The sequence below is a fragment of the Aythya marila genome, assembly GCF_965140915.1.
Source record: "Aythya marila genome assembly, chromosome: 2".
Classification (NCBI taxonomy): domain Eukaryota; kingdom Metazoa; phylum Chordata; class Aves; order Anseriformes; family Anatidae; genus Aythya; species Aythya marila.
Genome location: NC_139043.1, coordinates 66690339 through 66712538, shown reverse-complemented (window position 1 = coordinate 66712538; position 22200 = coordinate 66690339). Strand labels below are relative to the sequence as shown.

The 22200-nt window shown below is 40.2% G+C and overlaps 1 protein-coding gene across 2 annotated transcripts in view; it reads left to right on the top strand.

Moving 5' to 3' along the window:
• STAC (SH3 and cysteine rich domain) overlaps positions 1-22200 on the top strand; it is a 92302-nt gene that overhangs the window by 28708 nt on the left and 41394 nt on the right. For both annotated transcript variants that reach the window (XM_082753262.1, XM_082753261.1), the window contains exon 2: positions 10179-10452. In XM_082753262.1, the coding sequence (XP_082609388.1) occupies positions 10179-10452 (274 nt within the window). The remainder of the gene's footprint in view (positions 1-10178; positions 10453-22200) is intronic.

Below are 22200 nucleotides of genomic sequence, written 5' to 3'. Positions count from 1 at the left end.
TGAAGGGATACCTTTCCCTCACAGCTGAGAGGAGACGCCTCCAGAGGCTGGTGGGTCGTGCTCCATCTGCAATTGCTTTGTCAATGCCGGCGTCTCGAGCAAGGGATCCCAGCCGCTTGGCTTCCCTGCCGTCTAATTCCACACAATTGGCTCCAGAGTCCCAGCACCGGAGCAGCCAGGTGACAAGCTGCTCACCTATACAGCGACCAAAATCTTTTCGCACATCTCGTAGCTCGCGCTCGTTTAGGCTTCGGGTAGTTACTGTTGCTCTTTCGGCATCCTCATCTTCCTCCTCCTGAATCCTTGACGGCCCAGCGTCGTCATCATCTTCGTCATCTCTATACTTAGTTTTGGCAGAAGCCTTACCTGGATTGGCAGAAGACTCTCTGCGTTCTAAACGACTTGAATTTCTATACCATATTTTCACCTTCTCTACAGGGGCAGCTTGCACTGCTACTGCTCGTTTCTCTGACTTTGTTACAGGGTCTGCCACAGGGGTTGGAATGCCCTCTGCAGGGTCAACTTGCACTGCTACAGCTCGTTTCTCTGACACGGCCACAGGAGCTGGAGCGGCTACAGGAGCTGGAGCAGTTGCAGGAACCGGAGCTGTAGCGGCTACAGGAGCTGGAGCTGGAGCTGGAGCAGTTGCAGGAGCTGGGACTGGAGCAGCAGTAGGAGCTGGAGCTGGAGCGGCTTCAGGAGCTGGAGCTGGAGCGGCTTCAGGAGCTGGGACTGGAGCAGTTGCAGGAACTGGGACTGGAGTAGCGGCCGGAGCTGGAACTGGAGCGACTGCAGGAACTGGGACTGGAGCAGCTGCAGGAGCTGGAGCTGGAGCGGCTTCAGGAGCTGGAGCTGGAGCAGCTTCAGGAGCTGGGACTGGAGCAGTTGCAGGAACTGGGACTGGAGTAGCGGCCGGAGCTGGACCTGGAGCGACTGCAGAATCCACCGTAGGGGTCACAGTGGCCGTTGGATCTGTCACAGGGTTTGGAGTGGCCGCAGGGTCTGTCACTAAGTTGACAGCAGTATCAATGGCAGCTCGATAGGCATGAGCCAGGCCCCAGCACGTTACAATGATTTGTGTTACTTTGGAACTGCCAGAATCATTACACCTTTTTTTCAAGCATTCTGCCAGTTTTTGAGGATTTTGCCATTGTTCAGGGGTGAATTTCCAACACACTGGGGGTGCCAACTGCTCTAGATGCCTGCCCATATCCACCCATACTCCCTGCCACCCACAACTATACTGCCTCCGGGCAGATCTCCGGATGAGCTTCATAAGTAGTTGTTTAACTTTAAGCAGAATCTGAAGTGCATTCATGAGGCAGAACAACAAGACTATGGTATTCTGAGTATTCCAGAAATATTCAATATCTTGGAGAGCTATTGTGACAAGCTCAGGGGATAAGAGGGTGGTGAAGGAGGAAGGCAGAGTGACCCAGGAGGATACAGGGGTGGTGAAGGAGAAAGGGAGAGTAAGCAAGTAAGGAAAAATATCCTCCCCTTTCCCCTCCACAGATTGACTCTCTAATGGAGAAAAACAATAGGTATAATTGCTAATAGTTCCCAAGATGCTGTTTCCAAAGTACAGAGTCCACGATGTTACTGAGTATAAATACCAAGTTAGAGTCATGACCAGATATCTTATCGTCTCATAAGCCATTGCTATAACACTTAGTACCATAATGGTCTGAAACCAGGGCCCGGAGAGGAGAAACAACACTACAGAGAGCAAATACGGAAAATAATGTACTATAATACTCAATTTGGAAAACAGGCGCAGCAGAGTTGTGATTAAAGCAATCAGCATCATGACAAGTGACTATTAAGCAGGTCTAATCCTTCCACCAATTTTAGTTTAACACACTCTGATCAGATCTGCCGTTATCTCAACCTTTCGGGCCCCACGTTGGGCGCCAAAAAGACTGTCGTGGTTTAACCCGACCGGCAGCTAAACACCACGCAGCCGTTCGCTCACCCTCCCCCCTCCCTCTCTGGGACGGGGGAGAGAAATGGAAAGTGAAGCCCGTGAGTTGAGATAAAGACAGTTTAATAAGACAGGAAAAAAAAATAACAAAAATAATAATAACAATAATAATAATGATGATACAATGGTGATAATACGAAAGTAATAATAGTATGTACAAACAAGTGATGCACAATGCAATTGCTCACCACCCGCTGACCGATGCCCAGCCTAACCCCGAGCAGTCCGGCCCCCTCCCCCCGGCTAGCCACCCCTATATATTGTTTAGCATGACGTCAGATGGTATGGAATACCCCTTTGGCTAGTTTGGGTCACCTGTCCTGGGTCTGTCCCCTCCCAGCTCTTACTGCACCCCCCAGCCTGCCCGTTGGCAAGACAGAGCAAAGGCTGAGATGTCCTTGGCTTAGTATAAGCACTGCTCTGCAACAATTAAAGCATCGGGGTGTTATCAGCACTCTTCTCATTCTAAGCCAAAACACAGCATTCCACCAGCTACTAGGAAGAAAATTAATTCTGTGCTAACTGAAACCAGGACATCTGTAGAAGAGCACCTCTTTGCTAGGTGAGGCAGGAGAAGAAATAGAAGGGAGAAAGCCTTTTCCACCCCCTACCCCAAAAAAAAAAAAACACCAAGCCACCATATCACCAAGGTTTTGGTCATGGGTGAAGTGTTGCTTAGTTTGTTCTGTAACATGTTTTGAGTTATGCATATGTTCACAGAGGAGGAAGAATTGATGACTGTTGAGGTAATAACACTAAAACCAATATATCTTAGTTTGGGACTAAACTTGGGAAAGCTGATGTTAAGCTTCTCTGAAAGATATTCTTGTTTGAAATGCTGCAAATTTGAGAAAGATGCACTGTATTTAGGCACAAGCTTAATACAATCTATGGCTGAGCAACACATATACAATGATAAAACATGGCCACTCTTCCACAAGCATTTTCCCAAACTTGAATCAAACATGTTATGGAATTTGAAGAAATACTCATAGAGACTAGATCTGTCAGAAACAGAAATATAACATATGGTCTCTTCTTTCTAGATTATTGTTTCTAGTAGAGCTAGATAGAGAACTTGACAGCTTTAGCTAAATAAATAAAGGTATTTAATGTGGTTGTTTTGGGGGGAGAATGATTTTCTTAATTTTTGTTTAAAAAAACGTTCTGGTTTTCACATGTCTACAAATATTGTTATATTTATTTTACATATGTTACCTCCTTTTTACAAGCTGTTTTAAAATGTTTAAATGACAGTGAGTCTTTTGAAGCTAATACTGAAATATATTTGGCAGTGAAGAAGAAACAAATTCAGGGTAAGTCAGAATTGCAGAATATCTAACACAGAGTTTAATCTTTCTATATTTCAAGACTAAGTAGACTATTCTGAACATAATGGAAACAAAAAAGGATTTCCTTGAAATTTGATGGCAATTGCTATAGTTAATAAATTATGCCTCAAACCTGCCACTCCCTGGTCTTCAGTAATTTGTCCTGCCACACCTTATGCTGAATTTTGAGTCTATATAAAGGAATTTGGAGTGCAAGGCAGACTTTTTCATATTTTTCAGACATTGTTTTTCACATTTGTTTCACATATTTGCTAGTTCTGATTCCTTGCAATACTAGAAGATGTACCCCAAACTGTAAGTTTTCAGACCAACAGCTTGTTGAGAACTAGAAAAAGTTTTCAGCTTGGTTTAAACCAGATGAGAGTTGAACAGAATGGAGTAATCTGCTAAGCAAACACACTTTGGCTACCTGTGCAGACCGTACCTCTTGATAATTTAGAGGTCTGCCAATTAGATATGCAAACACACAGCTGCCAAGGATGTACTACGTCAGTACTGATAATGTGTGATTCACAGTGACATTTGTGGGAGCAGTGATACCTGAGCATCTCTTCAGATTTCGTGCTTTGAAACCCTGAGGCTCATCCAGGGATTTTCACTTCTACATGTATGCTCTGATGTGCCAATCAGAGTGTTTCATTGTAGTTAGGACTCTACATGTGAAACAAAATCACAGAAAGAGCCCTGCTTGGACAGGCTTACAACCTAAATAGGTTTGAGGATCACTGTGTAGGTTCCAGAAACAGTGGAGGGCATGGAGGGTAATATAAGGATAATAGAGCAGCAAGAGCCAACCAGAGTAGGTGGAGGTACCCAATAAATCAATAACATTATTGTTAGGTATTACAGAAAAGGTCTCCCCTTTAACTAGTCTGATACCCTATTCAAGCAGACAGATTTATTTATTTTTTTACAGCAATAACAAACATATTTGTTCCAATGCCAGCTATGCAATCTGTTTGGGAAAATACACAAATATAATATGTAGCAGATTCTGCAGTAACAAACATTCCCATTTTATCTGTAGTGGATTAAAAAGATACAGCTTCCAGGAAAGCTGGCTAGGGCAGACACAAGTACATGATAGAGCTAGATTCTCAGACTGTATAAACAAACAGCAATTGAAGTCAATTTAGCCATTTCAGTTTGTACTAGCATTGTATTTGTTCTATTTCTTATTTAGAAAGCAAAAGATAGAAAAGGGATCGGCTTTTCTTAAAGATTTTATCATGGACGCTTTGCCAGTAAACAATACTAACCCCTTAAGTGTTTGAAATATCATTTTATTTTGTTAATCCTATAAGACATGGTGCTTCTCTCATCAGCAAACACACATAATATTTATGAAATTGCATACTTGTTGCGCATGTCATAATCTTATTTTTGCTCATTAAAATGCCAAAGCAGTGCATTTTAAATCCAAACTAGGAAAAAAAAAAAAAAAAAAAAAAGAGAGAGAGAGAGAGAAAGAAATAAATAAAACCTACCACCCTCACCTGTGCTCAAAAATCACTTACTGTTGTGCCCCCCAGTTTTAACAATAAAATAACCAACCTCCATGCCCACAAAAGTAAGCACTTTTCTTTGAGCATGTTCTTTGTTTGCTCTTAATCAGTGTAGCTAGCTGAAGCCCAACAGTGCTGCCAAGCTAGCTGACATGCTGGTAACATCCAGCCCTTCAATAAATCTAGTTAACATCTGAAGTATGTTCAAGGGATTGGTAGTACAAATTGAATGCTCCTTGACCCAGCAAATGAACTGTACTTGGTAGAATAGATTCCATTTGTCAACACTGTTGCTCTTTCCTATTTTTGAAAGGGTTTTGGTCTGAGTCCCTTTTGGTAAATGTCTTGTATACCTGACATGATCTCTAGTGAATATACACAACAACCCTGCATGGAAGTCTGTCTTTTATAACAACATGAGAGTCAAATAATTTGAAAAGTTACTCTAAGAAACTGAAATAAAGTAGAAATAATTCCTAATAGAAGGTGGATGTTTATCTCACAGTGATGAGTGAAAACCACTGACAGAGCACTTTTAGTCTGCATAGCTAATAAAATAGGTATGTTTTATAAGAACTGCAGGAATCAAACTGGCTTGATAGCTCATTCCAACTCTTAATGCCCTGCATTACTTGTAATCCATTTAATGATACTGATAACACTAGTGTAAAGAAAGGGATAGAAAAGAGCAAGCAATATTATCTTTTTTTTTTTTTTTTTTTTTTTTTTTGGTAGAACAGTAGCCCAGCTGATGTCTTAAAATGAGAGTTTAGTTATATGGTCTGTCAGTAAAGGACAGCTGATGAGCCTTTTTCATTTGCTGTTTTCTCGTGAAAGGTAGTTAAGTGCAGAAATGTATAAAAACAATCTTGTCGTTGGCCCTGTGCCACACAGGAGCCTCTGACACTGCCAAGGATAGTTAGCCATGGCTGAGAAGGGAGCCATGTAAGCTCCTAAGCATATTGAGAACTAAGCTGACTTGAGCAGGCTCCAAAAGAGTTGCTCTGAATGCCAAAGCTGATGGTCCAAGCAAATGCAATATAATAGAGCAGCTTGTCTTCCCAGTTAACCGTGGTTGATCACTAAGCAGAGAGCTTAGTAAGCAGAGAGTAAGCAGAGAGCTTCAGAAAGGGGAATGAAGTGTTCATGTGGAGGGACTGGGGGGGCTTTCTCTGAGCTTTGAATGGTAAGAGGTGTGATAGAGAAGTTGTGCTAGAGAAAGAGTGATGGCAGGTAGGGCACCTATCTTAGCATTTTAGTTTGATTTGGGAGTGCAGTTTCAAAGCAAACCTCCCATTTGTTGATCAGTATTCTTTGGTCCTTGTGGCACAGCCTTGCAGACCACAGACTGCATCTCTTGGGGTTACATCCTGCTCGTGCTCCAGGTATGCAGTAATTGCACACCAGGGCTGCTGGGCTAGGCTAGTTCAGAGTACTCTGTGCCCTGAAATGTATACAGTATGTATGCTGGGTCCTCAGCACCCATTTCATTCTGCAGATCTGCTCTTACTGACCCACAATGTCTGCTACTGTAGATAGAGCCAGAGAGGCAGGGGAAAAAAGTTTGTAGATATCAGGGAAGCAGTTAGGAGCCTGAATAAATTATTCTTTGCAGGGTGGATGACTGGAAATATGTTTATCTTTTCTAATTGCAAAGCTAGTGATTATAAAACAGTTCAAATCACCACTATCTTCCTAACTTCCACAGGAAATTCTTAAAACAAAATTGTAGAAAAGAGTTGTGTATTTTCAGTGTTTGACTAAAATGAAGTCTTAGTGAGGGCAGGTACAATTCCCATTCAAATCAATATCAGTGGCAGCTGTTAACTCTACGAATGAATTTCAGTAGCTGTCCTCTCACTGCCTGCTGTTTTCTGGTTATAGCAGCTAAATAGTTATAGTATAAGCAAATTAGGAAGCATAGGAGGTGTTGATAAGCTGTGGTGCATCAGAGCTACCCAATCCCTTGCATTTAGTAATTCTGAAGAAGATGAAGATTGTGCTGGTTGTTACTGAAGAAAAGGTTAATCAAGCTCAGTGTTTAGCTATTTCACTTATCTTTTCCTTGCCTGTAGGCTCAGTATGTTCAGTCATGTGACTGATAAAATGTGTTTGAATAGAGACAAACTTTCTCCCTGTCTAATTTAAAACCACCAGAGCATCCTGAATTTTATAGCAAGGGTTCAGGTTTCTGAAACGTCAGTATTGTGAAGTATTGTGATGCTATCCCAATTCCAGAAAAGCTCTTGTGCTTGTGGGAATCTTATTTTGATTTAATTTATGTATTTAAATGAAAGATAATTTGTAAGCTTCTCCTCTTCCTTGCAAAGGAGAAAATATGAAAGGCCCAGGAGAATTCTCAGATGTGTTTCTTAAAGCCTCTTCATGATTGGTTTAGGGTTTTGTTCAGTGCCAATATATGAGTTTTTCACTGAAGTGTTCAAGTACTGTCAATTGCAGAGCAACCCTAGTCTCACCTTTTCCCAAAGTTCACCAGTGTTTCATTCTATGATTTAACTTTGGACTCATTAATTCTGCAGAAATAAATTAATAGTAATCAAATTTGCATACTTCCTTCTCTCTACTGATAGAGCAGATTCCTGCCTAAGGTGAGCATCTCTATTAGGAGTGCCATCACAAGTACTTTAAATCAGTTTATGTCAGATCAAAATCAGGCAAATTATATGCCTGTGTTAACATTGAAAATCTTCTAGTTAAGGAGTGGGCCCAGTCCATAGCAAACTGCAAAATGAGGATCTGCATTTGGGTAGCAACAAGGATGCCTACCTGGTCTGGAAAATGATTTAACGACTTTAGCACAGGACAGAACTCAGGAGATCTCAGGGTTACTAGCTTGTACAGAGATGTGTGCTAGGTCTATAGATGTAACTTGGTCAACTTGTTACTGAATATCTGTGTTCTGAACTGAACATTGTGGCTGTAGATGCATGGAATATGCACTGCTGCACATTCACCTGAGTGCACATGTGGACATGCATAGCCCAAGTGCTGTGCTCTTTGAAAAACTACAGACTTTTCTGCCTAGGTGAGTAAAGGGTGCTGATAAGGTGCTGAAAGGGTGCCTAGACATGCAAATGATTTTACACAGGAGAATGCAATAAAGGTAGAAAATGCAGAGTTCCTTAAAATATCCTGCATTGCTGAGCTAGCAAGACACTTGTTTCATGATAAAACAAATACTGTATTGCACAGCTTAATCTTCTTTCTGTGGCAGAAGCAGTGTTTTGAAATTTAATTAACTTCATGTGGCACTGTAGAAATGGATGGCAAATCAATAATGAATGCCATTTCAGTCACCTTGTGATGTTGTAATTCTCTGTGTTTTGCTGTACTAATTAGGTCTGACTTCAGTGGGAAGCATTTCAAGAGCAAGGAACAAATTATTACTGAGTCTCTGGTCATCACTGGGGACATGAAGTAATTTCAGTGCTTAATAACCTCAGTGATTTTGGGTGCCATTGACTTAACATCAAAGCAGGAGAGGGAGGATCTCACATTTCGTCGGTGCTGTTGTAAGGTGGTTTTTGGGCTCAGCAAGTCCACAACTTAGCCTTCAGCTGAAAGAGCTTCAGAAACCAGAAACTGCTCTTGCCTCACAGTTCACATTTAATGACTTAATTGCTCTTATTTACACATTTCCCCACCAGCTAGGCCTTTTTGGCAAGCAGGTGGGTATTTCCTTCCTTTGGATCTGGGGCTCCTCCTGTGAGCACAGAGAGAGCTGTGGCTGCAAGGGACGTGGGACAGGCCCCTGGCTCTGATCCCTCCCAGCTTCCCAAAGTATGGAAACAGCTCAGGGAGCAGACGCTTTCTCCAGAAGAGTGCTGCAAAACCCTCTGTGCAGCAAACACAAACACTGTTAACCAGAGGCAATGGTATCCCTTTGCCCATTTATTGGACTTAGGTTATTTTGGTGTTGTGCAGCACTGAAAGAGAGCTGGAGTATTTCAGTGCTCCAAGAGTGAGCTGCTTGCATGTGAAGGTGGGAGAGGGTGCCTAGAGGCTCCTGTCCCATGGCATGGTTTTGACTGACTCACAAAGAAAATAGATGGATCAAAAACAGTAACTGGGAAGAGCATGGGCTCTGAGGCACTGTCAGTGTGACAGACCGGTGCCATGTTTTTTGGGGAAAGTGTGTGAACTCCTTCCCTTTATATTAGTGTGAATTATGATTCCCGATCATCATTGTTTCTAACATAAACAGTTTCTAATATAAACCATTCATGCTGGTTTATCACAGACAGCCTGTGTGGCATGGAAAATTTCAGTCGTTACATCATATTTCCCCAGAGAGCTGCAGCAGTGATTGAAATGATTTTGTGATGGTTGAAATAATGCTGAGGTAAAAGCTGAGATGGAGATATTACACTTCAAAAATAACAAACATGAAGTAGATGCAAAGCTGGCTTTCCCACAATGTTCCCAGACTCTATTTATGGGCTGTCAGGATTGATAAAACTTCAGACTTGTCTATTAGATGCACTTATAGCTTCTGTGGCTCACCTAGTGTCCATCTCAGCCTTGTATAAAACTTTTTTGGGGGAAGGATAAGAGGACCTGTGGTAAGGTACAAGACAGTTTATGGTTAAAGAATCATAATTTAAATTTCAGTTAATGATACCCTATTGTGATGCTTAGTAATCTGACAAGGAATACACAATGCAATGTATAAGAAAATATGTGGATATCTCTATTAACTAGTATTAATTAACGTATTAACCTACTAGGTGACTAGTTAACTATACGGCTGCTGCTCCTTAGAATTTTTTCCTTAAGAAAATTGTCAATAATAATAAAAAAAAATCTCAGTCAAAACTGCATGTAGTCTCCGTTTTTGTCAAATTCAAGATATATAACCACATCAAATTTATTTACTGAATTCATTCTTCTTGTAATAGCATATAACATCTGTCCTTGAAATGGCTCTACAGACTGCTGAAGGACCACGCAATACTCTAATTTCTCTCATGCTTGAATACAAAGGATGTATTTGTCAAATGACTATGTGCATAACTCTCTGCAGTATTTCTTTGCTGTTATACCTGAAAGAAAGAACAAACAGAAGCATTTATTATCTATCAGAAAGCATATGTAGAGTGGGTTATTTCCTAGTAGGAATCTGTTTGCCTTGCTTTGAAATTGTTAGTTAAATTCTAGAGTCAGTTTTGTTATTCGGGTGGTTCAAGGTTTGCTGATGGCTTCTAGGTGCTATAGGCAGGTTCACTTAGCAGTAACACACACCAAAACCAATAGCCTTGCCTTGCCTTGCTTTTGAAGAGGAAGAGGCACTAATTATAGTTCTGTTATTTGTTGCAGCTGCAGAAGCTGAAACGTTCGCTCTCCTTCAAGACCAAAAGCTTGCGGAGTAAAAGTGCAGACAATTTCTTCCAGAGGACTAACAGTGATGTGAAACTGCAAGTGGACTTGATGCCTGAGGTGAGCACGAGCACAGGGCAGCTCCCCAGCTCAGACAGCCAGGCATCCTCCCCCGCCAGAGCCCAGCAGCTGCCAGAAAACAAGGCTCACATCTTCCAGGAGCACATCTTCAAAAAACCCACCTTCTGTGATGTCTGCAACCACATGATTGTTGGTAAGAAACAATTTTTGAACTCTGTGTGGGCATCCATGTTGGAACATGCAAGGTGACCTTTCCATAATGCTCAGATGTCTAGTTGAGTGTACTCACACAAAAAGGATCTGTGTTCATGCCACATCTGCTAAACTAATATAAACCGTACATTCACTCACAGTTCTCTTCTCTTGGTGGCATATACACTTTTCATAAATAACAGGTGAGGGTTTCTGCTACAGTTAAATTCTATGCTCATCCAGGTTACACTGAGCACTAAGCCCAAGTCTTGTTGCACTTTATACTAGAAACAGCAGAATTTGTTCTTTTCTACAGTGGTAATTATAACTCTCTTGCTCTTTGTGACTGTCCCCAGCCCTGTAGTGCCCCCAGTTTCCATTTACTGGGGTGATAGTAGCATCTGCTGGGTGGCTGGGTGGTGGGTAGGCTCCAAGCTACTTGTATGTGTTGGTTCTCTAGGACACGTGTTGTAGCAAACCAGGTCAACAGATAAATAACATTTGAATTCACACTGCAGAATTCCTTGAGATTGTTGACTTAAGTCTCTCTCTTCTACCTGTCTCTGGTACTCAAAAAGCCCCATACAAACACTGTACCTTTAAAGGGTCTCCCTTTCTCTTCTCTGAAACTGAGCATGGAACCATACAGGAAGAGGTCAGGAAAGAAGTGGTGACAAGTGGCTAGAGGTGTAGAAAGTGCATGGTGACCACCGTGGGAAGCTATAGGAGCTGCTATTCAAAAGTGTGGTCCTACAAATGCACATCTCTGTGGCTAGCTTGGTATGTACATGATTTGGTCTTCTTGCTGTTTATCATCTAGTTGTCCCAGCAAAGTAGATAAATAAATTCAGTGGCAGTGTACCAGTGTAACAGTGATAGAATTTCAATGTTTTTAGGCAGTAAATGGAGTGAAAGACTTGAAACACTGGTTTAGCTTCATGTAGAGGTAGTACAAATCTTTAAGTACAAACTATTGCCTGTAATTTTTCTAGCTTACTGTAAGAAGCTAGAAACTAGCTTACTGGAAGAAGCTGTCCCTTGGTGTGGAAGTCACTGCCTTTCGTAAAAAAGTATGGTAAATTCTTGAAATATGCGGATAGATTGCTTGACCTTTCTCAAAGGAGGGGGTATTCTTTTCCACATGAGAGTGCTCAGTGTCATCTCCCCCTGCACACATACGCATTTGTGTGGACAGCTATTATTCTTTGGAAAAGGCAGCTGTCTGCAGAATGTTAAATCCAATGCAAGACAATACTGCTTCTGAAAATTACAGGATTAAATGCATGAGTCTTGATTTCATCCTCTCTGTACCACAACTCTACTGAATATAGGGAAATAGAGGAGTTTCGATTCCATATACATGGTCTTATTTTCCAGCCTCTTAAGGTTTCTTGTACTTTAAGGGGCAGAACAAGTCTAAGAGAAAAGTATTAGGGAATTTCGTAGTCCAGAGGTTGAAGGGAAGTCTGGAAGATAGGCAGATGAAATGTACTTCTTGTATGGAAGCAGGCCCAGAACTTGTCTCTTTTTGTAATGTGGATGGATGTTCTATTGTAGCTCAGTTTCACAAATGTATACTACAAATGTAAGTGCTCGTTTCTGGCAGCTTCTCATAAAAGTTGTATGGAGATTAGTATGATCACAAATCTGTATGAGTCAGCAACACTATTCCAAAACACTGCTGTTCAAGACAGATTATTACTGGCAGCAAACTTTGCAGAGAGCAACTCCAGTTCATAAACACCCGTGCCCTTCTCCCTTGCTAGGCTGCATCCTGCCTGGGAAAGGAAAGTCCTGAAGTATGACTATAAGCTTCAAAACATCAGCTTTAACCCCACCTGCCTTCTGAATTTTTCCTTTTCTTTTATATCCTCTGAGGGTTTCCCTTTTCTATTCTGTATCATAGCCTCTTAATTAAAAAAAAGAAACCTTTCATAATTGCTGAAGAAGCTAACACGATCTATTTTTGTCTGGCGGCAGGCTGAGTCAGGCGAATTGCTCTGACCTCCCCCCAGCACATCTTCAGTTGGAGGTATAGCAGAGCAGAGACGTTGTTAAGAATTTTACATTATAATGCACTAGTCTGGGTGCCCTTATTCTCATAGACAAAAGTCTACTCTATTAACATGATCCTCTGTCTTTGACCCTTACCACAGTGCATGTTTTCACTGTATGATATTTTAAGCAGCATGGGAGATCTGGGTGTTACTGTTTGTAGCTCAATTAATCCACGTAAATTGTGCAGCCGTTGGTCATGGGGATGGTGAAGCAAAGCAGGCAGCTTTTCAGGAAATCATGTCAAGCCTGCTCCCAAGGCAAACTGGAAAAAGAAAAGAAAGAGGAAAAAGAACAAGAAAAAAAAAAAAAAAAAAACTGTGCAGGGGCTCTGAATTTGTGCTTGCAACTGGGAGCCTATTAGTTCCCTTGATTTGCATTTTTATGGGCAGTGACAGTTGAGAGTAATGAGTCTATGGCTCTAAATTCCTTATTCATGAGAGTGAAGGCAAAGGCTAGATACATGTTTTGAAGACTGGGGGAAAGAGTCCAGGAAAATCCCAGCTTGACTTTAGATGGTTTGAATTTTACCACCAAGAATGATTCCAGGTTCACCTTAAATGGTTCTCCAATCTATGAAATGAGCAGCTCTGTTTGGTGCAGGGCAGCATGATGAACTGTGCATAGCACGAACACGCAGTACACGCTTCGGTCTCTGGCCTGGCAGAGCCTGTCTGTAGCTTCAGCATGAACAGAACACTGGGAGTGGAGGCAGCAGGATCCCTGTGTTGTTCTTTTCAGTGACAGCAAAATTAAAGCAAAGGAGCATGAAACATTATCTTCCTACAAAAAATATGTGCATCATCTCTCCTTGATCGTTAGGCACCATGAGCCAAATTTTGCCTTTGGGATGCAGCACGTGCACCTGTTTGTTCATTTGACAGAAGTACAGTTAGAAGATAAAAGCCAAATGCATATAATTGGTTTCAGCGTTCAGATAAAGATGTTTACAAGGATGACTATAATGCAAATTTACTCACTCAAATGCTTTTCATGCATCCCAGAGCGTATAGCAACATATTCAAAAGAAACTCTTGTCTATTGGTTTACTTTCAATGAAGAAAAAGCAATATTGATAGTGTATTTATACCTCGCATTAAAGATGGGAGTCACTGTGTTCCTTCTAACTGTACTAGACTGGGGCTAAATCTCCAGCTCTGTAAATGGAAGGAAAATTTGACATAGAAGCAGTAATTTTCTGCCTAATGAAATATGGGAGACTATTTCAAATACAAGGCAGCTCTGTAAAGTGCACAGAACATCCATTTGAAATTAATGGAGTCTTTGTGCAGCATCAAATACCATGATAAAATCTTCACTTTTAATACTGAAGTCAACAGTAATATTTCACGTAATTTCAGAGCAAATCAATAGTGTGTTGGAGCAGGGCTCTGTATTCTGTTCTGCCACTCACTCTTTCACCACTCTGAATTCATCCTCTTCTGCCACTGTGAGCTCCAGGTGCTGTTTGGTTTAGGAGTGAGGATTCAGCTCCATGATGGGTTACATAATTTCCTACTATGAACATTCCCTCACAGTACAACTCTTAGAAACTGATTGCTGTTCTTGCTCTTAGTTTTAATTAATGTCAGTTCTATTTTAATATCTAAGCCCAACAAGGGAAAATTTTGAAAACCAAAGTATCTAAGGTAATGTATTGCTCAATCATCATTTAGAAGATGCTGGTTTGTTTATTTTAGATTACTGAAAAGAAAATGAAGAAAACTCAGATGTTTTGGCCTGGTGTTATCTACAATCTTCTGTGTTTAGCAAGATTGTGGTGAGCTCTGGCAATGTCCAATACAGGGAGGGAAAGCTGTCTGGCACTAGCAAAGAGAGAAACCATTAAATTAATATTGCATCAGGTTACAGGCTTTAACTATGCTGATCAGAAGGAAGTTCTTCCTCTTCTTTAGTCTCTGGTGTGTCATTGGTCATCTCTGTGGTACTTTGCTCTGTAAGAAAACATGATGTCAATACTCTACTCTTGAAAAACATTGTGTATTTAAAAAAAAATCTCCATCTGTAGACTTCTCAACATTTTATCATTTGCAGTTCATTTCCTGTGCTGACGCATATGGAAAAAATTTATTTCCCACACATTCCAAGCATATTACATGCAATTAATGTACTTCCATCTAAGTCAAATGTAAGTAGTGCAGCAAAAAAAGTAAGTCACTTTGCTTTCAAAAATAGCTGACTTGAAAGTTGATTTTTTTTTAAACTGCGTTTTAAGGGAATAGGTAGTCATTTATAACATTACTCTATGTTTCTTGGTGTTTCTGAGGTGTACCTAGCAATGTGATTGCCCACAATCTGCAGCCAACATACGGTTGAATTTAATCTGAAACTTCAACAGAACAGTCAAGCCTGTGGCCTAGGTACCTGAGATTTGTGCATTTATAGTTGGCCTCAGGGCAATCGCGTTTCTGATTTGGATGCAGGTTCTCCAGATCTTTGCAGTCCTTTTGCAGGTAAATTGTTCAGTACCTCCTCTCTCGCAGAACTAGCTCAGTTGCAGACAGAAACCTGTAAAAAAAAAAAAAAAAAAAAAAAAAAAACACAGATAAAAATTAATAACAACTCCAAAAACTAGCACAGCTTAGTTTAGTCTCCTAATAGTACACTTAAACAGTGAAATTGTGCTGTCTCTTCAGTACTGATTCACTCCTACCTCCGTCTGTTCTGGTTTAGCCAGTGTTTTTGGAACTCCAGCCATCCATCCAAGAGCCATGAATAATTCCTTCTGGACACATCTTTTAAAAACAGCCTGTGTTTCTTTAATCCACTGTGCTGCTGTGGCTTTTGGAACTTTCAGCTATCTTCTCCCCTCAAAGTGGTAATGCAACTTCCTCCATAAAGCTGGGCTCAACACTGATAAAGTGACCTCAGCTTTTCAAATGCAAGAGATTTAAAAAAAAAAAAAAAAAGAGTTCTAGTTTGCAGCTATGGTCCCCTATTTTTTTTGTCACTAAATCTGTACCTCTTCTTCCAGTCTATCAGTAACTGCAACTAATAAGTGATGGAAAAACTCCACAGTTTGAGAAAGTGTTTATCTAACCTTAATTTATGTGTTGTGTTTTTTTTTATTATTATTAAATATAGCAGAATTTCACATATCAGTCAGTGATTTCTGCCTCCAGTCTGACCAGCTCCTTCATAAAGAGTATTCTTGACATTTTGTTTTAAGCTTGCTGATTCAGTGCTTCAAGTAGATACTCTGGTTTGATCCAATCCTGCCTTTATGCAGCTTTATGCAGGTAGACAAGGATGCTATAAACAGTCACAGATTGATCACCACTGCTTGACATCTATCACAAAATGAAACTGTGTTTTCAAGCAGTGGTAGTTTGGAAAGCTCCCCCAGAACTTTTTTTTTTTTTTTTTTTTAAGGTAATTTTATTTTCTGAAAGTTTTCTTGCAGGCTAAAGGAAAAAATGTTATTCATTCAGTGTTCATTCTGCCCTCCCCTCCTCCCAGACACTCTGACATCTGCCAGCCCAGATGAACTCAGGAAGGTAAATACATGTTGCCGCCACAACAACACAGGAGTTGTCCCCTATGGAAAAGGGTGAAGAGCTGCCAATGAGGAGGAGATGCCTCTGGAGCAGCTTGTGGATGAAGCTTTGTGACCAGCTGGACTTGTGCAGTCACAGTTGAGCCTTCCTAGGTCCATTTTCCAGATGATAGTGTGTTATGGTATAGTATTGTGTCTATGATTATTGTTTATTATTAATGCAAGTGGGCAACAGGTTTCCCTATGGAAAGAGGTTTTCTGAAAAGTCTGGATCCAGCCTCTTTTGGTTTTGATTGTGAGGGAAAAGAGTAGTTGTGTAACCTCGTTAATGACTGCTACCAGGTGTCAATCCATATATTATTTAAATGGCCTAAGTCATTGTCTCTCCTCCTTCGCTCTAGTAAAGCCAGAGGGAGAATTAGCTTCTCATTTCAATTGACTCAGAATGGATCTGGGCACCTAAATCCTCTAGTACTTTTGAGCATCACTGAGCAAGTGAAGATTACTTCAGTCCCCTCTGACCTGCTGTGCAAGAGTTTAAAAGAAACACTGTGTTGTTTTTGTTGTGTTTATTTATTTTTTAACACACATATGCAAAAAAAAAAAAAAAAGCAAAATAATGATCTTAACATATCTACTAGCTTGATACTGAACCAAGCTTCTCCTATGATTTCTTTCTTGAGTTAATAATTCTCCATAAGCATAGATCTTCTCAGGAAGAGCCTTCTAACAAGAACTAACCAAAATCCTGCTGGAAATAGGAAGTTAAGTGTTACATTAATCAATTTATGCAGCATGCAGTTAACTGCTAGTTATATACTAGTCAGGTATAGACAATGTCATCTGGACTCTGTAAAATTTCCAGAAAATGGATAATTTGTATAGCAAAATAAATAGGTGTGGATGAAAAGGTGGAAAGAGAAGTAGACATGCATACAGTATATGTAGTATAGATATGTTCCATGGGTACCTCTCCTATTTCTTCTAAATGTGACAAAAAACATCCTATTTGTGCAGCCCCACATTTGTGAAGTAGGTACAAGAGGGCCATACATTATACATGTGTTAAATTAGTTGTTGTTTTTTGTTTGTTTGTTTGTTTGTTTGTAATAGTTAAACATACTTTAAAGCAAACATTGAAAAGGAAATATTTACCCTGTTTATCCTCTGGGAGGGCTTCCTCCTCTGAGATGAGGCAGGAATGTTATCAGTAAATTGGATAATCAGGAACAGCTTAGCAGAGAAAAGAGGGTGGAAATATATTTTAAATTCAAATTTGTCCTTGAACAGCATCAAGCATGTTTCACATTTGTTCCTAGATAATTTTCAAGCTCACTGTAATTTTTGTAAAATTGCTATTAATATGAAATTGCAGTCAATGCTTAGTGAAAAGAGACATTAAAGATGTTGACCAACATTTGCTGCCTAACTCGATGGAAAACAAAAACATTTCCAGTACGTCTACAATCAGTATTTCAAAGTTATATTAGCCTAGATGATTATGACCCAAAACTACATTGAAAGACACCGATGTAGCTGAAGTAATGCTTATCTTAGGTCCCTGTGACTGCTCTGTGCTGGCCAATGCTCCTGAGATCAGCCCTAGAGAGGAACGTAATGGTAAACTTAGATTTTTTTAAAGACCCGGGAATGAAGAAGAATATTTTTTTTTTTTAATGTCCTTCTATGTACTTTTTCTGAGCTCATGTGAGACATCAGGTGTTTTCAGATAAGCAAATTAGATACATTTTCTTTGAAACAAACCTTCTAGTAAAAACATGTTTTCTACATAGGCTTTGTCGACCAGAGTATCACTATTACGTGGATAGCACATTGTCATATAGCTGACAAAAGCATCATCTAGAAGGGAAATTATTAAGAGCTCCACCTTACTAGAAGTTGCAAAAATATATAAAATGAGGCAATTGTCAGAAATGTTTTTTCAAGTAGGGCATTGCCATCATGTAGAATAAAATGCCTGCGCACCATTGCTTGTTGCTGTCCTTAATATAGAAGGATGTCTCAGAGAACAGTGATTCTTGTGGTTCGTATGAAGCATTGATTGCTGAGACTTATCACTTCTCCCAGACGCTTTCTGCTTTTGTAATATGAATGCAAGTAAATGCAAGTTAAGTAGTTATCTACTCTAAATTGCATAAAGTTTAATTTTCCAGGTTATATAGAATCTGTAACTTTTCCTCTTTGACATAAGTTTATATTATGTGATGAAGGGTTCTGCATGCACACGGATCCCCTCTTTTTCTTCTGAAGTTCTGAAGACATGTTCTGCACTTGGAAACTGTGGTTACATTATAGTTTCCTTTAAAACATGCAAGTAATGATTTTGAAAATCTTGGAATATTTGTTCTTAATAAAAGGGATGGAAGCATGTGTCTTCCTCCCTTGAAAACAATTCCACTTTCCCAGCCAAGAGTGGAAATGGGTTATGGCTGGCATGATCTCTGAGTCATTGTGAACTACAAAGCCATAGTCAGTATTTCCCTGATTGGTTTCATTGGTGTAGCATTACACGTTAATGGGGGTTGTGTACTGATGAGGGAATGAGTATTTGCAATGCTAATATAGCTTGCTTTTCAAGCTGCAACTCTCAGAAGTGTAGCAGGCTTTACAATCCCTGTGGCATATGAAACTTTCCAGGAAGACTCTGTACTGCCCCAGGTCTTTTTCTTAAACCTGGGGACAAAGTAGTGTCATAAAGTGACACCTTGTCTACCTCTCTAAATGCAGGCACAACATATTAGCATCATCAGGGGTTCATCTGCACATCTATTTACAGCTGTATGTTAAGATGTTGTCTGTCTTGTAATGTTTGTTATAGCTAATAAACATGGAGAAGTTACACCAAAGATCTGTTTTTCTAAACCTAGTCCCTCAACTCAGCAGAGCATACAAATCCATTTTCCATTAATAATCTAAGGATAGGACAAACAATCTCTGAGTACAACAAATCTTAAATATCACCAGAAGGGAAGACACAGGATGGTTTCTCTTGAAGAGCAGCAGATGAGCAACAACCTCTGACAAGCAGTTTTTTCCATAACAAGCTGATGAAATGCTCAGCAGAGTGTATTGCTTAATGGTGTTCTCTAAGGGCAACAAACTCTTTGTTAGCTGAAACAGATTTTTCTGAAGAGCAACAGAAAATTCAGCACTTTGATGGAATGTGAGTGCATTTCTCACAGATGCTCTTTCAAAATGCCTCATCTGTAAAATTGAGCCTGTTGCTTAATGAAAGAATCAGAAATCATGCTGGCCCTCTGTACCTCTTATAGGCAAGGCAGCATAAATGCCAACATAGAGAGGATAGTGGGTTATACTGAAGAACTATGTTCATTCCTGCAGTGATGCTGCTTACACTTGACCACCCCTGGCCAAGGTCCATGGACCTTCCCCAACATTGATCTCCACGTCTGCCTCATCTCGAAGACATTTCCCTACTTTCAGGATCTTCTCTCTGACCAGAGCCTTCACCTTGTTCTCTCTGAGACCATTTCTTTTCAGAAATCTATCTTCTAGCACCAGCTCTTCTGGAAACCAAGCCTACAGTTTCTCCAGTCTAAGTAGACTATGTACAGAAAGAAGAACAGAACATGATTAGCCTCTTAATTGAGGGGTCTGCCTCATGTCTTTTTATTAGCTGGAGGATTTGAAATGTGCCACATCTGTTTAGTCCAAGTGTTATCAAAATTTCCAAGCAGCCATACCACTTGCAAGGAGCAGGCTCCTTCTTTAGAGTTCAGGAATTCAGTTGTGGACATTCAAACATGTGTATACACAGTTATCTCCTGCCAGTTAGTGTTCACAATTTTAGCTATATTTGCTTATGACAGCTCCATCTCCTAAATCTGAATACATGTATTGACCCAGCTGCCTGTTAGTAAAATCCATCTGTGCCAGTGCAATCTCCTCCCAATACTCCCCCCTCCCCCGCCAAAAATAAATAAATAAATAAATAAATAAATATATGGCTTCAGAGGCATCCCACCAACAAACAGCTCCTCTTGCATAGAAAATCATTTTGCTAAAAGCAAAGTTGTTTGATGGAATTTACTGGATATTTATTTTTTTTAAGGTTATATCAGAGTACAGGCCAGACAGTTGTAGCTACCTAGACTGTTTATGCCTATAGTTTTCCTTCTCTCTGATGGCGGTAATATAATTATGTGGTCAATACTTTAAATCAGGCTTTTGGACAACAAGTGACATTATCATGCTGGTGCAAGCTGTGCGTGCAGATGAGAAAAGTTATGACCTAAATTGGTTTGGCTTATTCCTACTTAAATCTAGGGTGAGTTGAGATAATGCAAATCTTTATTAACCCTGGAGATGTTCAGTGATGCATTGAAGCTGTTCCTGGGGATAGGTAAAATCTTAGAAAGCAGTTTGGTAATTTTGGTTTAATTTGTAGGAATCAAGTAAAATTTCAGCTAACTGTCCTTTTTGGTTTTTTGCTTCCCAGACTGACCCCAAGGCAAGTAACACTACTTTGCGTTGCTGAGCTGCAAAAACTTGAATGTAATCATTTGAAAGAAGTTTTATTTTTCTTTTAAACAATAATTGATGCCATATAGAGGTGCACTTGTAAGCGTGCTTTAAACCAGCATTGTAATGAGTCAGGGTCTAAATCTGGTCTCAGGTTGTAACAGTGAAGGCTGAGATTGCCACTCTGAGCAGATGACAGAAATAGTCAAAAGTGGTTTTATGCCTGACTTCTGTCATTTTGCTGAAATCAGTAACCTTTTCTTGAAATTTGTCAGTTTAAGTTTGTTTTGAAAAAGATTTTTTCTGAAAACTTGCATGTGGGTTGAAAAGTTTCATTTGAATGTTTTTCCACATCTAGCATTTCATTTTTTTGCTTTCATAATTGCTGTGGAAAAGGAACTGAAACACCTCATTATACAATATGGTTGTTAAACTCTGTAAAGAAGCAGCATGCCGTGATTAATAGTAAAAATGATTCCCTGAAAACTGGTATAACCATTTTGCTGGGATCAGTTATACCTGCCCAGTTACCTACAGCAGTGCCCTGAGTCATCTCTGATCTCACCACATCCTGCTGTCACCTACACCTGCAGCTTCTGATGAAGTCTTACCCAGCTATGTGTGCATCCAAGGGCAGAAATGGCTTTGGAGAAGAAGCCTGTTTGTGGCCACATCCTGACCATGCAATAGGTGTTAGGCAGAGATGAGTGTAGTTATCCTCTGTCAATCCACCTTCCAGCTTTGCTGCCAGTTACTGTGAAATGGGTAAAAGAGGGGGAGGGAGGAGAATCATGGCCATGGTAAGCCACATGTCATGTGAGGCCCTTTGTTGCAGGCCTGCTAGTCTGTCTGCACTAACAAAGAACAGGAACAATGAGGTTGCGCTGATGAGGGAGTATTCATGCTGCACCACTGAAGAGTCAAAACCCTCAGTAAGTCTGAAAGAGCAGAAGGCCAGAGAGGAGCTGGCTGTTTACATATCAGTTTTGTGTTTTTTTTTAACTAAACCTTTTATAGTCAGATTGCCCTAATCTTCTAGCACATAGCAGCCTCTCATTTCAAGCCCATTAATGATGGATATCTGTAACCAACAAGAAATGTTAAAAATCCATTAACAGAGCAGAGAGAATATTAAATCTCTTTGCTAAGGGCAGGCTGTTCTTTTATTTTATAACTCTTTTCCCACATTTTCAGCAAGCCTAGAGACACATTCTTCATTTTGCAGCATAGTCTTTGTTCACATAATATTTTCCTTGTTTTCAACTGCTCGATAATGGTATAACCCCTTCAAAAAAAAATCAAGATTTCAGCATATATATGACTGGCAGAAAACAGACTCCACAATCAGTAAGATTGTAAAGTAGGTACGTTTATTCAGCGCTGGGCAGTGTGGGGGGTAGTCCCACCAAAGTCGTGTGCACCTGACATGGCAACTTGCCTTGGTTTTATACAGTAAAGAGTTACATATGCATGAAGTTTCACAATATGCCTGTATATATTCATAACCTGTCCCCGCTTTGTATTAAAATTAATTCCAAGGAGTCATTTCCATAAACTCCTCCCATCTGCGCTTGCACAGTGTATTCTGGTGGTGGTCATCAGGGGTCATGGGGATGAAGATTGATGACTCTTCCTCATCACCACTAGTTGACCTCTTGTCTTTGCGCAGACTCA